We start from the raw sequence: 24,669 nt of genomic DNA on the forward strand, positions 1-24,669 counted from the left end.
TTCTGAAATCATTCTAATCTATGATAGCTCATTCTGCATTGTATAAATTATCACTATCCGATCTTTCGCTTTAATTGTGAAATTGTTGTCGCCGGTCTCTCGGGTGGATTATCATTGCGCAGAATGATAGTAGAAACATGAGGTGGCGATATTCCCACTGTCCATGCATCTGGACAGTCTCTAGTCTGTCCGGACTGTCTCTCGGTATGGGCTGCGGACACATGCTCTATTAGTCCTTGACCCTTCGCCACTGAACCACAGGCCAACTGAGCCGAATTGTGAAACTCCTTCAACAGAGAAGCGGTAAGATAGTCCATGGAAATCCTATCTTTTTGCTGTAATTCAACATCATCTATTTCGTTCTGTGCAGAGAGCTGCTCAGTCTCCTCTACGCCTGTTTCATCCCCCAATTCTGTCGATAATCCTTCCACCGTGCAAGTAACCTTGTACCAGGCACACAAGCCCTTGAACAAATTCTGTAGTTTCCTGTATAAGAGATAGTATGTCATCGTTATTGAGAACCACGCGGGGGTGATGCCTCTTCTCCCACCTCCATTGTTTAATATACAGTAGCCGGCCCTACTGGGCTACTAACTGTTCATGCACTCTAAACAGAAGGATGGGGCAACTTATTCACAGACACATATTGGTTGCAATCAGCCCTGGGAAATGTTAGCAGTGGTAGCAAAATAAGCATTTTGGTAATTTCATCATTCGGAGGACAAGACAGCCGCTACTAGTTCACCATGAAGCATCCACAAGTGGCAGAGTGTTAAGAGAGAGGTCAACACTGCATTAATTCACACATTCAGCCATGTACAAATAAGCAGGGTATTCTCCCGAGGAGCAATGGAGAAAAGGGTCACTTCATGTGAAAAGGAATACGGAAAAACAAATAATATATGCCATATCACAATACTAAAAGGCATAATTAACACCTAAAAAAACATAAACCACTCTAAGCCTCTTGTCCTTAATCTCTCCCTAATTGCCACCTGTCGCCCTCCTCTTGTATCCAGGGCATTCCGCACCTGGATACAACTGGAGGCCCCTTAGGGACTAGCCGCTCGAAACAATGGGAATGACAGAACTGCGAGGGCGCACCCCACAGCACCTGTCAGACCTGCAGCGGGTACAAGTCAAGACAGAAAGACTACTACTCTCCTCACAAGGACCTCAGAAGGGTCACTACCATCCCCTGTTGGCCAGCAGAAATCATAAAGCTTCTGCTATGCCGAAACCGGTGCACAACCAAGACATGCCTCGTCTTTCATGCACGTAGGCTTCTTTCGCTCCCGGCTCAGAGTGTTTGCCGGTGAGCGGTTTAGTCTTTTTTCTGTCAACTGCTGCACGGCAGGGCTGCTGGGAGGGCGGAGAGGGGCGTGGGCTTTTAAACAGGCTGGAGAGGATGTGCAGCGGGCACACGTAAGGCAAGCCCGTCTGCGCCCGTCCGGGTCCAGGGGCCAGGACACCTGGTCAAAGGCTGGTCTAGTCCATTGAGGAACTTCGAAATTTGGATGGTACGCTCCATAGGGCTGCTCTGCCTTCAGCAGCATTAAAAGAGAAGCTTCGGCTGGCAAAGCTGCTGGTTAATAAGGGGGGGGGGCTAGAGAATAGCTGTACCCAGGTTCAGAGAGCAAATGGTGCGGGGTCTGGTGATCCCGTTAGACTCGGGAGGCACTGCTGAATACTCGATCGCTCCAGAAGCATAACCTGGAAACTTTTATGCTACTTCAAGACAAAGAACTAGACATTCTTGCACTCACGGAAACATGGTTAGAGGATGGCTCGGGCCCCGGCATAGTGGCCTCCCTTCCTCTAGATTATGATGTCCTGACACACAATTGACAGGGCAGAAAAAAAGAGGGAGGGTAGCGGTATTCTGCTGCAGGTCCCTGCCCACAGAGAGGATAGTAATAGAGAGCTTAGATGGAGCGGAGGTCTTGGGGCTAAAAATAGGGCTAAAATCGTCCTGCCTGATAGTAGTGTAGTATATCGTCCTCCTCGGTCATCCCCCTGTTCAATGACCTGCTCACCGAAGTGGTCAGCGATCTTTGCTCTAGGTATCAACAGATTCTAGTGATGGGGGACACTAACTACAACTGGGATAAGCCTGACGTTCAAGTATCGGAGTACAGACCGTGCAGCTGGTCAGACCACCATCTGATCAGCTTTGGGATTCCTGTGCCCAGTCCACCGAAATATCCACTCCCAGTGTGGATGACGGTACGGAGCTGGCACAAAATAGAGGAAGCCAATTTGAGTGAGGCACTGGGGGAGAGAACGCACCTAGGGAGACAGTCGGGGGGACCCGGATCTGGAGTATGAGAAGCTTGCGGGCCGTTTCAGGAATGCTATTGATAAGGTGGCCCCAGCAGGGAGGGAAAGGGTAAGGGATAGAGTGAAGGGCGCTCCTTGGTATACGGAGGAACTAAGAGGGACAAAACAGGCCCTACGCCAGTGTGAAAGGCAGTGGTGGAAATCATATGACCTGAAGGCTCGGGAGGAATATAAAGCAAAACTAGCCCTCTACAAAATCTCAATAATCGCAAAGAAATCAGAGTACTATGAGCGGCAAATCAAGGAGGCCAAGGACACTCAGAAAGAGACCTTCAAGGTGCTGAGGGAATTGAGTCAAAAGAAGGAACAGAGAGGGGTTGCCAATCTAGCTGATTGCAATAAGATACAAGACATTTTTACCTGGCAAAAGTCAAGGATATCCTAATGGAAATAGGTAACACCTGCATAAGCTCGTGCCCTTTTTCAGTGGTGGATCCACCGGATTTCCGGGATGGCTACCTCTCAGTCTTTCCAATACTAGACCTAGACTGCCTAGCGCACATTACGGCCAAAGTGAAATTAGGCTCTCCGAAGGACCCCTGCCCTCCGAGGTTGTTTAAAATGATCTTCCCTGTGATTGGGCCAGAGATATTGCCCTTACTAAATCTTTCACTGGTAACAGGGAAGGTTCCTCTTAATTTTAAGGAAGCTTTGGTGACTCCGCTGCTGAAGAAAGCAGGGGCAGATGTTACTAACTTGAAGAACTACCTTCCCATATCCAGACTTCATTTTCTGGCAAAGGTAGTGGAGCAACATATACTTAGAACACTCTCCTTCTTTCTAGAGGAACATCAGCTGTTCCATGCGAGGCAAGCGGGCTTCTGGGCCCACAACATTACAGAGCTGGTGATGCTCTCAGTGCTGGACGAGCTAAGGCTCGCAGCCGGCCAAAAGAAGTCATCGGCATTGATCCTTTTGGATCTTTCAGCTGCGTTCGACACGGTGAACCATGCTCAGTTGCTGAACCCTGTTCTGGCGCTGGGAATTACTGACGTTGTATACCAGTGGATTGCCTCCTTTCTAAAGGATCGGTCACAAACGGTCCAATTAGGGGATTATGGGTCCAAGAACGGTGCTTTGCCGTGTAGGGTCCTGCAGGGCTCGGCGTTGTCCCCCCCTGATTTTTAACATCTATTTGCAGCCACTCGTGGAAGCGCTGGCAAAATTAAAATGTCTGGTGTTCAACTACGCTGACGATACTCGACTAATGTTCCGTATCGACAGCTCTACACAGGCACAGTCTAATGTACAGAATATCCTCCGGTTCACTATGAACTGGATGACCACCAATTCACTGAAGGTAAATCCAGGCAAGACGGAGGTATTGGCTATTACCACAGGGGGAAACCCCTGGTCCAACTCCTTCTGGCCACAAGAGCTAGGTACTACTCCGATACCATTGCCAGTTTTGAAGCGCTTGGGCATCAGGTTGGACAACAAGCAAACACTGAACAACAATCAGGTGACCGCTGTGGTGGGGAATTGTGTGGGCCTTTTGAGGCAACTCCGGAAACTTGTACCCCTACTGTCCTTTTCCACCATGCGCACCGTAGTGTCAGCACTGATTGTGTCACGACTGGACTACGATAACGTGCTTTATATTGGGCTATCTGATAAACTATCAGGGAAGCTTCAGGTGGTTATGAACGATGTGGCGAGATTAATCTTCAAACTCCCTATGAGAGCACATGTTACACCACTGCTGCAACAACTTCACTGGCTTCCAATCAAGGAGAGGGCTAGGTTCAAGGGCCTGTGTATTGCACATCAGGCCCTGCACGGAACGGCAACTCACTACATCAAGGAACGGCTGAACAGTTATGTGCCAGGGCGATGCCTCTGTTCATCCGAGGCAAGTCTGTTGGCCTGTCCTTGGTTTGATAAAGCCACCTTGGGGGGTTGAGCTTTTTCCGTGATGATACCTCAGCTTTGGAACAAGCTTCCCTAAAGCTTGCGTAGGGAAGTTTCCCGTCTCCCCTTCAGGAGGAAACTAAAGACTCTTTTTTTTTTTTTTTTTTTTAATTCAGGCTTTTGGTTAAGCCTTACTTAGATTGACCGAGCTTCGGGCCGTGTATCTCTGATAGGGGTTTACGTTTCTCACAAGCGCTTAGACACAGTTGGTGATTTGGCACTATATAAATGACAATAACATAACATGCATACTCTACTGCCTGGGATAGCCCCCAGCGCAAACACAAAGTCAATTGCCTGGGACACATACCAGTTTGAAATCAAAAACACTCGCCCTGTGGTTCTGGGGCAGTCCCCTGGTCCAAATGCACAGTGACCAGTCAAGCACCCCTGTCCGGCAGGATCCATATGGTACAGGATGTCCGATGGCGCACCTGCCAAGTGATTGTACACTCAACTCTCAAAAATATGACACAGTACAGATAGCGGGGGTTGGTGCCTGGAGGCCAGTGTGGCAGAAGACCACAGCCAAAAAAATCCAACTAAGGAAAAACACCACAATAATAAAACCGTTCAAGGGACAGGATATTATGAAGGAAAGCCAACAATACTTTCGCGTAGGAACTAAGAAGAGGCAGAGCGAGAAACAGGAAAAGACCAGGAAGGGGCCAAGTTCTAATGGGCTGCAGGACCCAGCTGTGGAACAAGGAGAGACTCAGAGGACCTGATGCAAGAGACCACAGGCCAGAGAACTCTTGAGAGGTTGTCTGTCCACCAGTCCAGAGCGAAAGCAGGCAGGCCGAATGCAGTTGAAGTCACAGCCCTCCTAGGTGCAGCATTCTCCACCAAATGTAGACGTCTACAAAATAAAGTACAGACTAAGACTTCATCAAAGTTCATAGGCAAAATTTAATATACGTGTACACGGGAACCATAGGCGAAGCCACCTAGGGTTAAAATTGCGGAAGTCCAGTGTGGTCTTTTATAATATAAACTACAAAGATCATGCTAAATACATATCCAATGAACAGACAGTTCCAAGGATATTTCCTCAGAATTATGAACAAATACATCGTGCGTTGCTGACCAGACAGGACACTATTACACAAACATTAGGCCTATAACCAGTCCGAGGAGAAAGGTGATATGTGCCAGTGGCGTGATACAATATGGACATGGTGTGATTGCCACAGGCCAGCTGCCTGTGCGTCAGTAGACAGTATTTGCACAGTACCGGACTAAATGTTGTGTCCCAAGTGTTGTTTTCCGATCAAGCCTTGCGTAAAAGCTGTTTACGAACAAAAGGGTACATAGTTTCTCTGAAGGTCACTTGCCTTTTGCACATGTTCTGCAGGCCTCTTGTAATCATTGAGTATCACAGAACTGTTCAGGCTGTTGGCCTTAGAGGATAATCCAAAAGGGCTTCCACACCTTAGTCAATTTGAGGCAAAATGACTGGAAGAAACAAAAAATATAATCAATAATTGAAGAAGAACCTGTCCCACCACCCTTGAAGGTTGGGGTCTGTAGAACATTACAAGAATCCCTCCGATCTAAGAGGTTCACCTGGGAATGGTCTACAAATAGTGAATTAAACTTGTCGCTTAGAAATCTATGTTTCAAACGGGCCAGATACCAGTCGCCAGATCATCATCAGCGACAAATCCCCATACAAGAAACAATTGGTACAACGGTGTAAATTAAAATCGCCCTTAAAGAAGAGAACGGTAAAGCCAGAAGACGTGATAGCAGTGTTGCAAAGGAACTGAGTCGAATCCCCGACCAGAGCCTGCCCCCTCAAGGGGGTGATATATATTGATAACAAGGGCCCTCAGTTGGTTGGAAAAGGTCAAAAGTATACCTAGATTGGAGTGAATAGGTGAATCCACTATCTCCATTTTGCAATTGAGACTAACTCTGATAAAGGTGGCAAGCCCACCTTACCTCTACCATTTCCATAGGTAGGGGAAGGGATACAAACAAGGCAATGCCATATAAGACAAGGGTGTCCTCTGTGAGCCACGTCTCTTGAAGACCTATGATGTCATTCAGGTGTATAAAGTCACTGCACTCCTCCCCTAACTTCCCTAACCCCCCCTCCCCTCCGCATAAAGAAGTCAGTGGAGGAGGAGTCGACCTGAATATACCCCTGGTCGCACACTAGCTGAAGATTATGTGGCCCCATGGGGGTAGAAAGGCTCAGCTGGGCACTAGAGGGAACTGGTGGCGGAGGGACCAGGCAATCCCTAGTAAAGGAAAGCCTTCTCTCAACCAACTCTATTTTTTTGGACACCGCGCTTATACACAGGCCAGGAACCCCTCCATACTTGATCTGTGAGTGTGTCTGGGGGGGGTCCTTCGAGTCTTCTTTTTCCCCCGTGTCAGAAAACAGGTGAATTCAAAAGGGCTATTTCTCCCAATGTTGCCAAAAATGTATGGCCCCTCACAAGATATGACAGAAAAAGGACAGCTAAAGACCAATTAAATAAACGTAAAAGCAACAATATGCGTACCCCCCTCAAGTCCAATGAGTCAATATGGGCAGGTGAGAGCAAAAGGTGCAAGACAGGGAGCGCAAGAGAAAAACAGTGGCTACAAGACCACAGTCCTGTTGAGGGCGCCAGCCCACTGGAAAGTAGCAAAACATAGCAGGGGCCTACTGGCAGAATAAGTCACAAATTCAACAAGCATTGGCATAGCCAATAGGTCTCGCTTTTGGGACCTTATAAGTATTTAGTTAGGAAGCACAATATCCTTGGTGCAACAACATCAACCGTTGCATTGCTAAACACTTATAAGGTCCCAAAGGCGAGACCAATTGGCTATGCCAATGCTTGTTTCACGTGGTAACTGCTTTAGGCTTATGCTTTAGGTGGGTAAAATTACCGAATTTGAGCGCTTTTCCTAATTTCCTGGAGTTAAAATTACAGGCCAGACTGGTAAAAAAAAAACACACAGTCCGGTGGGAACCCTACTTCAGCAACACTCCAGCATATTTACATTGAATTTATTTGGGTTTACCCCTGTTTATTTTAACAGACAGAATACTAACTAAACACGCAGTATTGCTTTTCAGCAGTGGTTATTGTCGAGAACTCTTCCTTTTAAAGTTTCACTTTTGCTTTGCGGGCTTCCTTATCTAGAGAGGACACGCCTTAAAATGGATTGACAGCAGAACGTTGCTATAGGCTAGTCTGCACTGCTGTCGGCTAGCCAAAGACCATGTAGCATTTGCAAACTTGGAAGAAGTGAGCTATAAACATGCAACTTCCTTGTTTAGAGTTTTGCTGCGAGTAAAGGAAAACCGCTTACGTTTCATATAGACTGATCCGTAAAAATGGAAGAGCTAAACACTGAAGCTGACGAACATCTTTAACCGGACTACATCGCGTACTGTGAAGACTGGTGGCTACAAGGAAAACTGTACACACACAGCAACGGGCCTTCTTGCTCTGGGGCAGGCCATTCCCGGTAAAGCACAGCAATTCACCAGCAACACTCTTCATTGCCTCTGGAAGGCCTTGTGTCTGCACAAGTCACTACTTTCTGGCTGATGAAATAACATTTAAGCAAAGAAAAACTATTACACAATCACTTACCACCAGGCAGCGATTACTACGCATTTGGATTAGTTAAGTACCATCCAAGTCTACCAAAAACATCATGAAAGCAAATCCTGACACGTTTCGCTTTCATTAGTGCACTTTAGAGAATGATGTCTCATGAGCAGTTTGATGTAGTGCGGTGTTATCGGAATCAAGGTGGGAATAGACAAAGGATTTCATGACGAGGTTATGTGTATCAGTCAAGGAAATGTTATTTCACAGACTTGTGCAATCCGTGAAGAGAACAACATATAAAACACACTCATGCATCACATTTCTTGTGTAAATCACCAATCGTCAACAAGTAACCAATTGTGTTGAAGGTCAAGAATGCTGCAGCTTTTCTGAAATACATTTTAGGTTGAGTGGGCACTTTTTTGGTTGCCTCTAGCTATTTTTACGTGAAAGTACATCTTCCTGGTACTGCTTGCACCTGGTTTGTGCTGTAAAAAACACAAACTTAATAACTGAGGGTGCAGTCCTGTTCCGGATTTCTTAGCAGTTATAGCACAAGCTTCTGCAGGGTTCTGGCAGGAAATGAGCCACCGGGAGAAGTCTGGGCAGAGCAACAAATGGATTGAACAGAAACAACTTGCACCTTACATCAGCCAATAAATGTGCCTGATTCATGTCACAGGCTTGCTTAGGTCTGCAGAAGCAGTTCACTTTATGTGCAAAATTCCCCACTTACAGGCACGTTGTTTTCCATCCCCGAAGCTAATGTCTTCATTCTTGGGGAGAAAGCGTGATTTAATGGCTTTAATTGCAGGGTCTGGAGCCACAAAACTTAGATTTGAATGTTTCCAAATGCAAGTGAGCAAAACGTGTGATCCTGGGAAATGTACTATATCATTCTGTGTCTCAGTTCTCATGTATGCCGTCAATTGGGAGCATTTTCATGCAAATGAGCTCACGTGGAGTACAATGCAAGAAAAAGAGAGTTTGTACTTGAAAATCCACGTTGGTCACGGCTATGGTGTTCTGCAACAGTTGAGTGATCCGAAACTCGCATTTATTTATCACTACAAACCCACCAACTATCTTACTAGCAGTGAATATTTCTACAGTCTGCTATTTTTCTGGAAGTGGAATCCGTGATTTGCAGGTTGCCTGTCGATCTCTGCAGCAGGTACATTAACAAGTCGAGCTGCATTGTAAACTGGTGCGCGTGTAAAGTGCTCCAATGCCTTTGGGTCGAGTTTGCGCTACATAAATGCACGCCTCTCTAAAACGAATTAAAAACAAGCATTTGCAGTGTAATCGGTCCGATTGCATTGCAAATGCTTAAGTTTAAAACTGAGCGCGGCGCCGCTTCACGGACACCACGCTCCATTTCTTTATATATTTCTTAACACTGAGAGCGGTGTCCTTGAAGTGGGTGCTGCGCTCAGTGCTAAAGTCAATAAACCGAGCGTGGTGTCCGTGAAGCGGCGCGTGCTCAGTTTCAAAGTTTAAAATAAAAATAAAAAGTTAAAACAATAGCGCGCACTGACGAGGAGGGAGTGGGAGAAGGGAGGGGGTAGGGGAGGGGATTCACGTGCTGTAAGGCTTAATGAGCCATTACAGAAAGCCAGATGGCGGCTGCACGCGTGCACACTCGCGTGAACGCAAGCACTAGGCCACCAAAAGCCTGTGGCAGCACTTTTAAAACTCCACTCCTAAATGTCTCGCCAGACCAGCGCATGCGCTACCTCAGGCGAGACCTAAAGAGTGTCCACAAGCTGGCCGCGATAGGAAAGACAAACCTAAACAGACTCACAACGATAAAAAGAGGATCTTGGGAGCCATTCAAGGATCCTGGTCGGGGGGGAAAGGTAAAGCCTCTAGAGTTAAGAGCGTTCAGCCAACGAGGCAGACAAGACTGAACAAACAAACCGCAATAGGGCCCCGGCCTGCCTCTTCCTGGCACTTACATACGCGGGACAGGCCCGTCCTTAGCCCGGGCTTTGCAGGCGTGCTTTATAATGTAACAGAAACAGGTGTACAATGTTACACAGGGTCCGCCTCCTGGTGCCCTGTGGAAGCTGGTAGGTGTAGTCCCTGCAAACTCAACTACTACACCACAATTCGTCCCTTTGCTTTAATAGGAAAATAATTCCAGGATTGCTGGACATGCGCATTGCTTGCATCTTCTTGTATGCGTTCACATGCTGATTCAAACTGGTATTGGGAAAGGCAAAAACTTTCCTATTTAAAGCAAACCCGATGCTTAATGTAATTAAGCACAGATTTCCAAAAAGCTTGTTTTTCTAGTGCTTTCCTGAAAGGAAGGAAAGATTTGTATATATTCAAAAAAATCTACTTGCTTGTTAACCTGATTGTTTTTTTGTTTCATGTTTTCTATAATTTTTATATTAAAATATATTTTCCTTATCAAACAAGTATAATCTTCTAGCACAAAATGTTTACCTTGTGTCTCAAAAGGCCACCACTTAAGGCAACATCGATGGTGTTTTTATGTTGCAATGTGAATGAAATAACAAACTGAATAGTCTGGGGAAGAATGTTTGCAGTAAAATTCAAGGGGAGTGTACTAGTTGTGTTTTCCTAATGATGCACACTTAAGCAAAACCTGATGTATTAATGTTTAGTAAAGCAACCAAATGTAACAGTTGACTTCTCTCTTCTAAAGCAGTTTGCAACGCAGAAATAATCCCAGATTTCAAGTGGACAGGAAGATGAATGCCAATAGAAGCGGAGATAGTGTGTGTACAACTGAAGGCACAATTCAGGTGGAAACTACTAGTGAACAACTTGAAGTCAGAGATCAAAGTGAACTAGACCAAGCTCCTTCCTCTCTGCCTGGGATTGCCACTTTGTCCTGTATGGATGGGGCATGTGGCAAGGAGACTCCCAAGCTCAAGTCTCCAGTAGGATGCCAGTCTTTAGTTCGAACGCTAGTTATTGATGAACCGTCTCATGAAAGCCGTGATGGAACGAATGAAAAGGGAACAGGAGGAAAGGTTGTTGAGCCTGACGGAAAGGATAAAACTGAGACTACAGTAACAGAGGAGGTCCTGAACTCTCCAGAGAATCCTGAGAGTGATCAGCAAGATTCATGCCAACTTTCAGAAGGCGGAGATGATTATGAGCTATGTATTGTTCCAGAGAGCCCTCTCTCTGACATTGTATCTGGAGATCTGGAAGGTACTGAAAGTGGTGCTAAACCTGACAGCAGCTCGCCAGAGTCGCCCACTCATGAGAAAGACAGTGAATCAGAGTCCCCAATGGAGGTGGATAATTCCAAGCACAGCTGCGCTGGATCGGAAGCAGATGAAGACATCGTCTTTCGCATTGAGTCAATGGATGGCAGTGATACAAGCACAGCTGACAGTACTCCTTCCAGGGTTCAACTAGAGCTTTCTAAGGATGCAGAAGAAAGTGCTTCCTCTCAAGGAAAGAGCGAGTCTGTCAAGAGCCCCAAACTTGGTGCAGAGTGTCAAAAAAAAGATGCATTGGAACTTGACTTCGACTCGCCTTCAAAAGGCAGACCAGATTCAAAACACTGTGGCAAGACATCCCGCTCAACGAAAGACCCATACATCAGGAAACCTAACAAGTCTGAGGATAAAAGGTAACGTGGTTGCCTGTGTTTTTGTACAATTAATTTAGTCTTTGAATCTGATTAATAATAAGGTTTGCCTGTAACCATGGACGCCATGAGGCGTATTTAGTCTGATGGGCATCACCAATGTATTAATTTGCAACGGCCCTGTTTTGGGAGATCATATCAAGATTAATACTGCCCAACATGATGAGCAACTAAACTGAAACATTGCAGTTACCTGTTACCATGTAGTTGTCATTTTTTTAACTCTGTAATTGTCATCAAGTTTTGTAATGTAAGATTTCCATACATTAGCTAAAATTCATTCAAACCACTAGCATTTTGCTCCTTACTCTTTTTTGTGCCTTCCAAGTTAATAGGGTGTACACAACGGTCCTGGGGCAAAGCTGGTTGAATAGTTTGTGGGAGTGACCTGGGGTTGGGGAAGAGATCTGTAAAGAATGTCACTTTCGAATGCCAGTGTTTCCAACAGCCCTTAGTAGTGCATCCTTTTGATGTCCTTCGCATTTTTTCACAACATCTAGTGGACAAATTTGTCTGTAAGCGAGAATGATTTAAAACAGTTGTTCTTAACCTTTTGACATATGTGGACCCCCACTTGATCATTACTGAAACCTGGGGACCCCCACTGAATCATTATTGGAATCTGGGTCCCCCGATGAGTCCTTACTGGAAACTGGGGACCTGAGCCTAAGCAGTTTCGTTGATTTGACCCGCAAAACAATACACCGAAGATACGAAAACAAGTATTTGTCAAACAAATAAACAAATGATGAAATTTTCAAAAACAACTATTAAAAAATGTAATTTAGTGGGAAGATTCGAGCTTTTCTAAATTCTTTTGAAGCCATTCATCTTCCATACTACATTCTGTTTGATTCACTTGCACTGCTTCCACAAATCAATCTGAGGATACTAACTTAATTTTCAGGCTCCATTTCAAATTCTTTCAGTGTTTCAGAACATTTAAAAAAAAAAATGTTTTACTTTTTGCTTCTTTATTTATATACTCTTCATTAACCTGTTAATATTATTTAATTGTCTGAGCAGTCATGTGCTCACTGAGTAGGTTTTGCGGACCCCCATGAGTCCCCGGACCACAGGATAAGAAACTCTGATTTAAAAGATTCAGAATAGCAGTTTTTAAAGACATATTACAATAAAGAAATAATCCAGTGTTTTAATATCTAGTCTCTCTAGAGCTTTCTCTGCTTTGTCTTGCAAAATTATTTTAAAACTGTGCTACATACTTCTTTTTTTTTTAATTCAGTTTAATCGGTTTATTTACAGGACAGGCAGATGGGTGTGGGGATACTGCCCTGCTTGCTCACAAGTTTATTTCACTTTTGAAGTAGTATGTGCGGGAACACCAGGTCCCAATTTTACCTGACGGAAACTCTGGATTGGAAAATTGTCTGTGGGTCGGATAGGAGCTAGGGGCACAAGCACAACCCGACAATCATTCGCTCCCTCCTCAGGGCCTGAGGAAGTATGTAAAGCTCCCCTGTTGGCCAGAAGCCTGACTGCTGGACACTGACACACTCCCTGCCTCATGACGCACATATGCCCTCCGCTTCCATACACCACGTGGTCAGATCAGGTGGTAAATGAGAACTGAATTGCCACCTGTATCTCAAACACACAACCCAAAACTGGTCTCCGCCATTAAACCCCACATTTACGCAGGTAGAGGTTCAATTACTGGCTGGAATCTATGATTACAGTCCTGGTAACTTCAGCACTCCTGCACGGTGTAACTTATAATTGGACCCCATGCCTCTATGCTCTGTGTCACGTCAAGTTTACAAACCTATGAATGCAATGACCAGTTATGTGCAGAATCCAAAGAAAAATCTGCATCATTTTGGTAATTTCTGTACCTTAGTTTCCGTTTAAATACTTTTTAGTACATGTATGTGCCCATCAGTTAACTTTTAACACCATTATCTCTTTTTTATTTCTTTGAATTAATTTTTGATGTGGTTTTAAACAACATTATCTTTTCCTTAACTGCAGCTTTCTGCTATTGTCTCTATAGGCTCATATTTGTATGGCGATACATGTTTTAGTTCTCACCCCACAGCTTGTTGTTGGTAATTGTGTGACTCCAGGTTTTTTCCCTAATCTGTATTCAGTTCTGGTTCTTGGTGCCCCATTTTCTGTGATTGCATACCTTGTTATTAGTACTTTTATATTCTCTTGCTCATGACTGAATGTGAGAGGCTTTCTTACATATTGATGATATTCCTGGTTTGAGTTAAAAGTATCAGAATATATATATATATATTTTTTTCCCATCCAGTGGTTTCGAAAAGTTTGGGCTTCTAGTCAATACCAAATTATGTAGCGTTTACTTAAGTGTAGCGTCTGTGGTAGCTTGGAACTGGAGTGAATTGGGTAGTAACTTCTCAATGAGATAAGTAACGCTTTACACTGTTTTGATAATCGTCATTTGCTTGGGAGCCTCTTCAGGAATGAAATTGCATTTGTGCTGTTATCAGGGTCTGAATAGCATCTTTCTACCATTGTAATGTCTTGTGGTGGTTTTAGAGACTGATCGCTCATTCCTTATGGTATTGCAGCTTCTAAATGACTGGAGTAATGGTAGACTGGAGTGCACAGATTCATATGGATGGGAGAAAATTAAATTGTGGCTCAGAAGCCACTGGGCCTAAAAGGAAGATGCAATATACTCAAAGTACTTAGGGCAGTTATTGATTGTCCCAGCAGGACTGAATTACTTTATTTTTCAGTGTGAATGTCTAACTGACATGCTGAACATTTTTCTGCCATTTAGTGTTTGGGTCTGGAAGAGTCTTATAGAGTTTTTCTCCTTGGCATTGACTTAGATGGAGTATTATGAGTCACTATTGTATTGTATTGTATTGTATTGTATTGTAAATGCATTTATATAGCACTTACTACCTCTGATGAGGTATCAAAGCACTTTTTCCGTGAGTAGGGCACTATTCCGAAACCCATAAAAGATTAGTGGTGAATTAGTATAGTGAAATATGAAATTAATTTGAGCGGTAGACATGTTAGTCTGTTACTTGGATTGAAAAGGAAAGTGGAGGGATGGAAGAGGGAATGGTTTGCATTTATATAGCACTTGCTACCCCTGAGGAGGTGTTGAAGCGCTTTTTGGCTGGTAGCACGCTACTCTGGAACCCAAAGAGGATTAGTGGTGAATTAGTGTAGGGAAATATGAAATTAATTTGAGTGGGGGACATGCTAGTTTGGTATTTGGATTGAAAAGAAATAGTGGAGGGATAGAAGATGGAAGGGTCTAGAAAGTTATTATTTTTTTGTTTTTTGGAGTTCATAGCAGTAGGAGGGGGTTTGAGATGAGTAAAGGGGAGGTGGTTGGGTGAGCCAGAGAGAAGGGTTTAGAAAGGCTTGTTTGGGAGATCTGAATAGCAAAAGAGGTATGCGATGATGCAAGGAGGGTGTAACGAAGTGAAGAACTCAAAGAATCCAGCATAATAGATGAAACAAGTGAAAAGTTTATTTCCTGAAAAAGATCCCATCCATCAGTACACTCCAGTTGGGAGACGGGCTCGGCTTCTACTGCCTTCCAAGTCCCATTGACCTCATTGTATTCTGATGCCCTAGCAACAGAAGCTCAGAATGCCACAGAGGGGTAGAGGAGGGAAGAGTCTAGAAAGGGTTATTTTGGGGATCATGGTAGAGTAATGGTATGGGGTTTGGGATGAATGAGAGAGTGGAGATGGAGGATATATTGGTAGAGGTATAGGGCGAGAAATAGGGTGGTGCATTGGAAAGAGTAGTAAAATGATGTTTGAAATGAGTCGGAGAGTGGAGGTAAAGGATATATTGTGAGAGAATAGGGTGAGTTATAGGGTAGTGCATTGGATATGCTGAATTTGTAGCAAAGTAATAAATATTGTATTGTAATTGCATTTGTATAGTGTTTACTACCCCTGACGAGGCGTTGAAACGCTTTTTCAGCAAGTAGCACATTACTCTGGAACCCAAAAATGATTAGTGGTGAATTAGTATAGTGAAATATGAGATTAATTTGAGCGGTGAATGTTTGTCTGTTATTTGAATTGAGAAGGATATTTAATATGAAGATGCATAAGTACATGGACAGTATAGATAATTATTTTTTGTAATTCAATAGTGAAGCAATTGTAGATAAATAGTATGATAAAAAGATGTACCTATTTATGCAGTCACTTATATTCATGTTAAACATAGAAGAATGTAACTAGAGGTAATACGTACATTTTTTAACCAGAACTAGCAAATATCTATATCTTTAACAACATAATTATTATACTAGTTTATACAAAGCAATACACTTTTGTAGGAACACATCTATATTCCATATAACTGCTTAAAGACAGAGGGATATCTTGTATATTTATGTTTGGGTATCGTGGCTATGTGGGGAAGAGACAACTCTTGAGTAGTCTTCTGAAGATATGGTTGTTATCCGTGGATCATGTGTTCAGGGGTAAAGACTACCATAGTTTGGCTGCTTGAACAGAGAAGTATGCGCCACCCATGGTTTTTATCTTGTACGGTGGGATTTTGAGGCAAGGTGCCACTCTAGAGCGGAGGTTCCTTTGTTGAATGTTTTGTGTGTGATTTTATTCCTGATAAAGATCGGTCCTGTTCCATGTATCACTTTGTGGGTGATACAAAGCAGCTTGAATGTGAATCTTGTGGCAACCACTAACCAATGTAGGGCTTTCAAGGCAGGGGGCTTGCGGCTTTATATGTAAGAGTAGTCTAGCAGCAGAGTTCTGAATCCGTTGTAGCCTTTTCATAGTTGTTAATGGTGATCCATGGTAGAGGCTATGGACGTAATCAAGTTTGAACAGAACAAGAGAGATGGTAGCCTGGACCTTGTGTGGGAAACCCAATTGGGGGAAGATGCGTCGCAGAGTTTTTATAGTAACTAAGCTTAATCTTGCTAGTTTGTCCACTTGGGCATTCATGGATAGCTTGGAGTCCATGGTCATTCCGAGGTTTCTTACTTTTTTTGATACTTTAGGCGGTGTTCCCAGATCATTAGGCTATGCGGCAAGTGGGTCATAATTTTTCCAATCGCTACATGTGAGTATTTCAGTCTTGGAAGCTTTCAATGTGAGATGGCTCCATGTCATCCATTGATCCACGGCTCTGAGACAACAGGAAATTGGTGAGTTTCCAATGTCTTCGAGGCATTCCAGTATAAGGAGTATTTGTGTGTCATCTGCATAGTTATATAAAGAACAATGTCTCCCTTGGGTAGAAACCATGCGTATTGCGGTTAGCCGTAGTTACTTCAGCATAACATATGATACATTTCTGAAAGCCAGAACATTTCTTAAGCAAATGGGGGAAGGAACAAGAACACAGAAAAGGGGTTTTTCATTAATTTATGTATCAGAATTGATAGCATTCGTTATGCGAACCAAATTACATACAACAAAAATACATTGCAGAATTTTTGCACTTTAAAATTCATACAGTGATGCACAATGGTGAGATAGTAGTGCTCAGTGGTGATATAGATACACAGTGCAGTGAGGTGGTAGTGGGGGGGATGCGGTTTGTTTTGGAGGGCCAAATTCAAGAAGCAGTGACTAGTACGTTAAACAAATTATATAGTTGATAGCGACTATGTCCTGCAATCTGTGCCAAAATAGATCGTCGACGTTTCAACCCGATGGGCGCTTGGTGGAGTGTCACAAGCGGGTCTTCATCAGGACTGTGGAGGAGGAGAGGCCGCCCTAGGATTTCAAGGACGGTCAAGGCAATTGATTGAAGGGGTTGGTTTATTCTAGCAACATGTCAACTGTGATATGAATTGCACAGAAGATCAAAAAATGATTGTATTCTGGTAAAACGGAGTCCTCACGAAACACTGCTTTCTGCATAGTTATAGCACGTGAGGTGAAATTGATTGATCAGTGCCGGTAATGACTTTATGTAGATGTTGAAAAGCATGAGTGAGATGATGGAGCCTTGAAGGACCCCTGCTTTTGTAAAGTACGGTTTTGAAGAGAAAGGGTGGGAATGGATGACATTAGTTATGTTGTGAAGGTAGGATGTGATCCAGTCTAGAGCAGTCCCCTCTATGCCGGCATCGTAGAGTCTTTGTATCAGAGTGTCATGGTCCTGGTCAACCGCATCAAAGGCAGCTGAAAGATCCAAGGGAAGTAGTGCAGCTGCCCCGTTGCTGTCAGTTGTGTTCTTCAGGTCATCCCAGATAGCAACAAGGGCAGATTCTGTGACTCTTCCTGGACTGAAACCTGTTTAGTATTCTGAAAGTAAGGTATTATATTCAATGAATTGTAACATCTAGGCGAATGCTGTTCTTTCTATCAGTTTGCCCAGGAAAGGTCCATTTGTAGTTGGTCTGTAGTTGTCTGGGTTTAGCGGGTCCAGTGGGTTAAGCGGTTGTTTCATTTAGCAATGGGCGTATGTATGATTTTTTTAGTTCTTCTGGAAATATTCCAATAGTTAAGGAATTGTTGATGATTCTTCTTACTGGTGTGGCATTAGAGATTGTTAGAAGAATTGTCTTGAAGGATTGTGCTGGACACTGGTCAGAAGTGTTCTCTGCAGGCCTGCTTGCTTTGACCAGGTCCATAAATTCAATTTGTGAAATTTGGTGTTAGGAATGGAGAGGCTGGGTTAGAGTTTTTTTTAATTGTTGTTTTGGAAAAGGGTCTGTGCTTGTGCTTTTTCTTTGTTTTAAATATGAGTCCAATGTGTCTGCTTTGGCCGTGTAATGATTTGCCAGTTTGTCTGCGATATCTTGAGTAATGGGATGAGCTCCTAGGCAATTTGGTTAACGAAATACAGTGAGCATTTTATAGAATTCGTAATTGCCACATTTAGCATTTTGAATTCTGTCTGAATAGTGCCTTTTCTTAGCTTTTTTTGATAGCTGACTTTTATAATCTGTTAAGTTTCTGTTGGCGAAGATTATCTTGATTGGTGTTTGCGTCTCCATTCGGAGGTGGTGCAAGGTCTTTTTTTGTGATTGGGGAGAATCTTGGTTAGATCTATTTGCACCATCGGGAATGCATAATGTCAGCACTTGTGCACACTTGAATTTTTAAGACGTCTCTCACTCGGAGGTGCATTTGTCTTGAGTGGTCTTCAAGCCTCCTGTTAGCCTTTCTGCCGATACCACTTGTGCCCAGAGTTCTCACGAAGACCAGGAACGACTAATCCCTAGTTATTCTTGTGGCTCCGAATTGGGCACACTGAGTATGGTATCCTGAACACCTGCGATTGAGCATCTTTACACCGATCCTACTACTGTTTCTGGAGGATCTCCTGTTACAGCAACAGGGCAGGGCCCTGCACCCGAACTTGTGCATGCTCTGCCTTCATGCATGGAGATTGTGAGGCGGCAACGGACAGTCTTTGACCTCCCTGCAAAAGTCTGCAATGTCATTATGGCATCTAGGTGTCTCTCAACCAAGACTATATACTTTTGTCGATGGGACACGCTTGTGGCTTGGAGTACTACCAAAGACGTTGATCCCTTTGTACGAGGAGTTATATGTTCTATTTTTAGCCCGGCAAGACTTTGGGTGCAGTTAAAGGGTATCTTTCAGAAATATCTGCTTTCTTGGGGTGGCAGAGTCAGCTGTTCATTTTCAAGTCACCTGTTGTGACTAGTTTGCTAAAAAGACTCCAACACGTTTCCTCCAAAATCCTTCATTATGCCCCAATAGGACCTGAACTTAGTTTTGACATTTTTTATGTGCTTGCCTGTCGAACCTATGCACAGCTGCCCTCTGCATCTCTTGACCATCAAGACAGCTTTCCTAGTGGCCATTACATCGGCCAGGAGCATTAGCGAGCTGCAAGCACTCTCTGTGTACCCTCTTTTTACATCAACTTTTTTCCCAACAAATGGTTTCTGTGAACACATGCCTTGGTCCTGCCAAAAGTGTGACACCTTTCTACATTGGTCAAACAATCACATTGCTGACCTTTTGCTCTACCTCACCCTTACATAGCAGAGGAGAGACTCCATCGCCTGGACCCAAAAGGAGCGTTCTCATTCTACATTGATCAACTCTTTATTGGATTCACCAGAGCAAAGAAAGGGAACTCTGTACTGAAATAGACAATCTCCAGAAGGATTGTACTCTGCATTAAGATCTGCTATGTACTGGCCAAGAAGCAGCCCCATGAGGGCTTGCAGGCCTACTCCAGCAGCACTAAAGCTGTGACCACTGCATCATCTCATCTAGTCCCTGTCCTGGACATCTGTCAAGCTGAGACGAGGGCATTTCCGCAAATGTTTACTAAGGACTACTGCCTGGGTAGTCAGGTCTTTCGTGATGTGCGTTTTGCCCGTTGGGCCTCTATGACTTCCTGGTTTGAATCTATTTGCAGACCCACTTCTGGGGAGGTATTGCTTGGATATCTATTCGAAGTCGAGGAATCTGCGGCGACCTGTCTATCAGATGAACAAAATGCTTACCATCAGTAATGCATTATCTGGTATAGACTCTATTTATCTGCCCCGCTTCTGCAAATGGATTTTTCAACTAGAATGGCCCCTGTAGTCTGTTGGTGTCTGTACACTGGTACATCAGCATTCTGCTGTGGCTTTGTGCTTCTGGTGTGGAAATGTCACGAAAATGAATTGGTGTCAGCACACTTGGGTGATGCCTATATAAACACAGTGCTTGTCGCATCTGGTATGGCTGACGCAAAGCCGATCGACCCCATCTACTGGCGCAATGGTACTTGTCGAAAAATTCCAGATCCAGTCCGACACGGGGGGGGATATTCTGAAAAAAGGAATCTGCAGATAGATCGTCTCTACCAGATATGGTGTTACAGAAGGTAAGTCAATTGATAATTGTTTCTATACCTAACTATACCTTTGTTTTTCTTTTGTGAAATTCTTTTTTTGAAAAATTATATTCACCTTACTCTCTCACTGAGCATACCTTTTGAGTGTTCACAGTACAGGGTGCCCTACGGACCCCATAAGCACATCGCACAATCCCCTTTGCCATGGTGTTGGCATCAGAGCCTAGACTGCTACCAGATCCTGTGGCAACCTCCGCAGACTGCCAACCACCTGCGGCCATGCAACCCACCCTCAGACACCTACCCTTCTTCCTCTTCACAATATCCCCCAGGACCACACGGGAGGACCTAGCTGGGTCTTGTCAGTACTGCGGGACCCACGGCACATAATTATAACTTTTTTAAAAAATTGTCCCTGAGGGAATTCCTCTTGGACGCCCCCTTAAAACCCCACCCCCTACAAGGCCCAGGTACTCAGGGTATCCCTGCCTTGGCTCCTTATAGCTTTTTTTTTAAAACTTCAGGGCACGGACATCAAATACTCTTGTTCTCTAATGGTGGTTGCCACATTTCTGTTGATGTTATACCCAGCCAATCAGATTTCTCGGTCCCATTTTACCAAAGCTGCCGACTGCGAGGAATCAAAGTCCTCTCAACCAATCAAATGACTTTATTTGTTTAATTTACACTACTGCAGGATTACTGCACTCCTCCAGCTGTTAAACTGCAGAGACTCTTCTTCATTTCTCAAGCCGTATTTGAAACAATTTCTCCTTAAAATTCCTATTGGAAGTTTAATGGACAGAGGATTTTTGCGAACTCCCCCCTTTCCTCTGCCTTGCTTGACATATCACCCCAATACTTCCTAGGAAGAAGTGGAGGTTGATGAACATATTTTTTTTGTTTGCGGGGGGAGGGGGGGGGGTACAGGGGGTGGGGGGGGTATGTTTCGTGACGATAAGTAAAAAAAAAAAAAAAAAGATTACTACCAAAACAAAAAATGCTCTTACTATTGAAACACTGAACTAACTATTACAACAGCTGGGTGACTGCCACATACATATACAAAACATACATATACAAATATATATATAGTGCTATATATAGGTATATATATTCACTGAAAAGACCAAAGGTTACAGGGACGTATATTATAGTTCGCATCAGATTTGTTTTGTACAAAACCATAGAAATTCTGTAGTTATAGTTACTTGAGCTAACTATTACTTATGCCCCACAATTTCACTACTTATGACCTCACATAGTACATCACTCATGAGATGGTCATTAACATCCTTGATGACATGTCAAATGACATCACTGATGACATCATCCAGTGATTGTACTTTTTTTTCTCTACATTTCTGAGTGTTAAACATACAAACTAAGGTATCACAAAAGGTAAATTAATTTACTTTGTGTACTACTAATGAGTGATTCTTTTTTTTAAATCTAGATTAGGTGAGTGTCTGTGTAACTGTGTATCTCCATGTGTGAGTGGGTGTATGAGTAGCTGTATGGGTGAGTAAGCGGCTGTGTGTTTGTATGGATAAGTGAGTGGGTATATAAATGGTGTATGGATGAGTGAGCAGGTATGTGAAAGACTGTATAGATGAGTGAGTGGTTGTGTGTTTTTGTATGGATGAGTGAGTGGATGTGTTAGTGGATGTGTGAGTGGCTGTATGGGTGAGTGAGTGGGAGTGTAAATGGTGAATCAGAGGGTGCATGAGGTGCTGTATGGGTGAGTGAGCAGGTGTGTGCGTGGCTGTAAATGGTGAATGAGAGAGTACATGAGTGGCTGTTTGGGTGCATGAGTATCTATATGAGTGAGTGCGAGGGTACATGAGTAGCTGCATAAGTGTGTGAATGGTTGTGTCAGTGGCTGTATGGGTGTGTGAGTGCCTGTATGATTGGGTGAATGAGTGTGAGAGAGGCTCTATAGGAGACTATGTGGTTGTCTCAGTGACTGTTTAGATGACTGAGTACATGTCTTAGTACCTGTATGAGTAAGTGAGTGGGTGTGTGAGTATCTGTATGGGTGAGTGACTGGCTGTACGGGTGACTGTAGAAGTGAGTGAGTGGGTGTGAGTAGCACTATACATGAGTGAGTCAGTGCAGGAGTATTTGTATGGGTTTGTGAATGGGTATGTGAGTGGTTGTGTGGGTGCATAAGTAGGTATATGAGATGTTACATAGGGGTGTGAGTGGGTATGTGAGTGGTTCTGGGGATGATGTCATAACTGATGTCATTTGAGATGTCATCAGTGATGTCACTGCTTCTGTCATGAGTGATATAATATGTGAGGCCCTAAGCAGTACATTTACAGTGGCGTAAGTTCTAGTTAGCTCAGGTAACTATAGCTGCTGAATTGTTATGATTTTGTACTAGTAAAATCTGAGCCTAACTGTAACGTCCCTGTAGCATTTGTTTTTTTACAGTGAATTTCTTCGTTTTTCAATGTTTTGTAACTGTAGCCTGTAACCTTTGATAGTGAGTGAGTGTGTGAGTGAGTGCATGAGTGTCTCAGTGGGTGTGTGAGTGCGTGTGTGAGTATCTCACTGGATGTCTGAGTGGGTGTGTGAATTGGCACATGAGTGGGTTCGGCTAATTTTCATTTTTTGTCTATTTTCTGCTCACTTATGACTTTTTTATTTTTCCTCTTTCTGCTCATTGCTGACCTTTTATATTTTCTCTTTCTGCTAGGCCTAGGCGGATCTCACAGAGTTTTTTTTTTTTTTTTTTAGATTTCAAAAACCTTTATTAACAAGTTGCCACAATCATACATCTTCATGCCTACAACCTCTCGTGCCGGCTACCGTACAGCATTCCCCCCACCCTCAGCCCTGATACACACAGCCATGTCTCCGACACCCCGGAGGTTCGGTGGCGAGGGATTTCAACACACCCACTTTTCAAGTCAGCTCTGTGCGTGTCAATCTTAGTTTCAGAGGGACGCGCTTCGTTTACAGTTGCCTTGCCAGACTGTGTAGCACAGGAAGAGTCAGTCTGAAGGGTAAATGCCAAACAGTCTCATGCTAAACAGAGAGTCATAGCTCCCATATCAATGTCCGATACCCAGCAGTGATCCCATTACCGCCCAGGCCCACATGAGCTTCCACGGTCTCACCCAGCAGTTGCACCCGTTGCAGCCTCCTCCGGAGCAGTCCGCAGTAAGGGGCGGACCTCCAATAAACCCCTCTACAGCCGCTACAACCCAATCAATACCTCACACTCCCGTAGGCCTTGTGCTGCAGACCATACTACTGTATCTCTGTAGAGCCACTTCCTCCGTCCCACTCCTAGAGAGCTTCCATACTGGGCAGGTCAGCCAACCATCTCCGCATCAGTGCACGTTCTATCGTAGCTGCCACGACTCCCATTAGAATCACAGCTTCAACATGTCAGCAGTCATCCTCCAACCAAGCAACGCCCTCCAGCGGCTCCCAAACCCTCCATTCCAGCCCTCATGCATCAGCTGCAAGGTCTGCCCCGCCCGCTTCCAGAGCTCCGTCCCCTTCTGAGGTGGCCGCGGCCGCTAAGTACACCCTGAATGGGTCCCATACGTCCTTGGCTCTACTACTCACTGGCTGCGTTTCCGCGTATAGTATATTCTGTTCCTGACAGTATAATAAATCAGCCACCCACTCCTTAAATTTCGGTGCACGGCCCCTCCCCACCTACATGCCACCCTCCTTTTCGCCATCAAAATTGCGATATCTCCAAGTTTCCGGTATCTCTTGGGTATGCCATAGTGTAGCCCAGCAGCAGCATCAGCGGATCACATGCAATCTTGTCGCCTATCATAACCGTCAGCGCTTGATGAACCTGCTTCCAGTACTCAGCCATTGCCGGACATAGCCATGCTAAATGTAAGAACCCAGCCCCTTCCGAGTGACAACGTTCACACCTATCATTGTCCGCCAGACGACACCGCAACTTCCGCACTGGCGTGCAATACATTCGTTGCAGGAATTTATAGTGAATAATTCGCAATCGGCAGCTAGCCGATATCTGTGCGGTTAACCCGCAACAATATGCCCACTGCGCTTCCGTTATTTCTTTCCCTAGATCCTCACGCCACTGACTGAGCGCTCTGCTTTCACCACTACCACTGTGTTCCCGAATACTCCGGTATAAATGCGAAACTAGATGTCTGCCATCCTCAGACGTAAGTAAAACTTGTAGGGGCATTACCACTGCAGGCTCCTCCGGGAAATGCGGTATGACTGCCCTCAGCCCCTGCCGCAACCTAAGATAATAAAAAACATCTAACGGTGTGTGCTGAACCCCATGAAACCATTGGTCTTTCGTTTTCAACCGACCATCCAGGAAGAGGTCTCCCCAGCAGCGGACCCCTAGCACAGCGCACATCCCTTGGAACCCCTTTTCCTGCAGCAGGGATAAACCCGGGTGATAAACCAGCGGTAATGTTGGTGCAT

At 44.3% G+C, this 24,669-nt stretch overlaps 1 protein-coding gene across 2 annotated transcripts in view; it reads left to right on the forward strand.

The window, feature by feature from the left end:
- The window catches only part of PARG (poly(ADP-ribose) glycohydrolase), a 722,753-nt gene that overhangs the window by 44,057 nt on the left and 654,027 nt on the right, over positions 1 to 24,669 (forward strand). The window contains exon 3 of one of the 2 annotated variants that reach the window (XM_085608405.1): positions 10,489 to 11,430. In XM_085608405.1, the coding sequence (XP_085464531.1) occupies positions 10,489 to 11,430 (942 nt within the window). The remainder of the gene's footprint in view (positions 1 to 10,488; positions 11,431 to 24,669) is intronic. The other variant, XM_085608413.1, reaches the window with a different exon arrangement.

Source organism: Triturus cristatus, chromosome 1_2 (assembly GCF_964204655.1).
Source record: "Triturus cristatus chromosome 1_2, aTriCri1.1, whole genome shotgun sequence".
Lineage (NCBI taxonomy): Eukaryota > Metazoa > Chordata > Amphibia > Caudata > Salamandridae > Triturus > Triturus cristatus.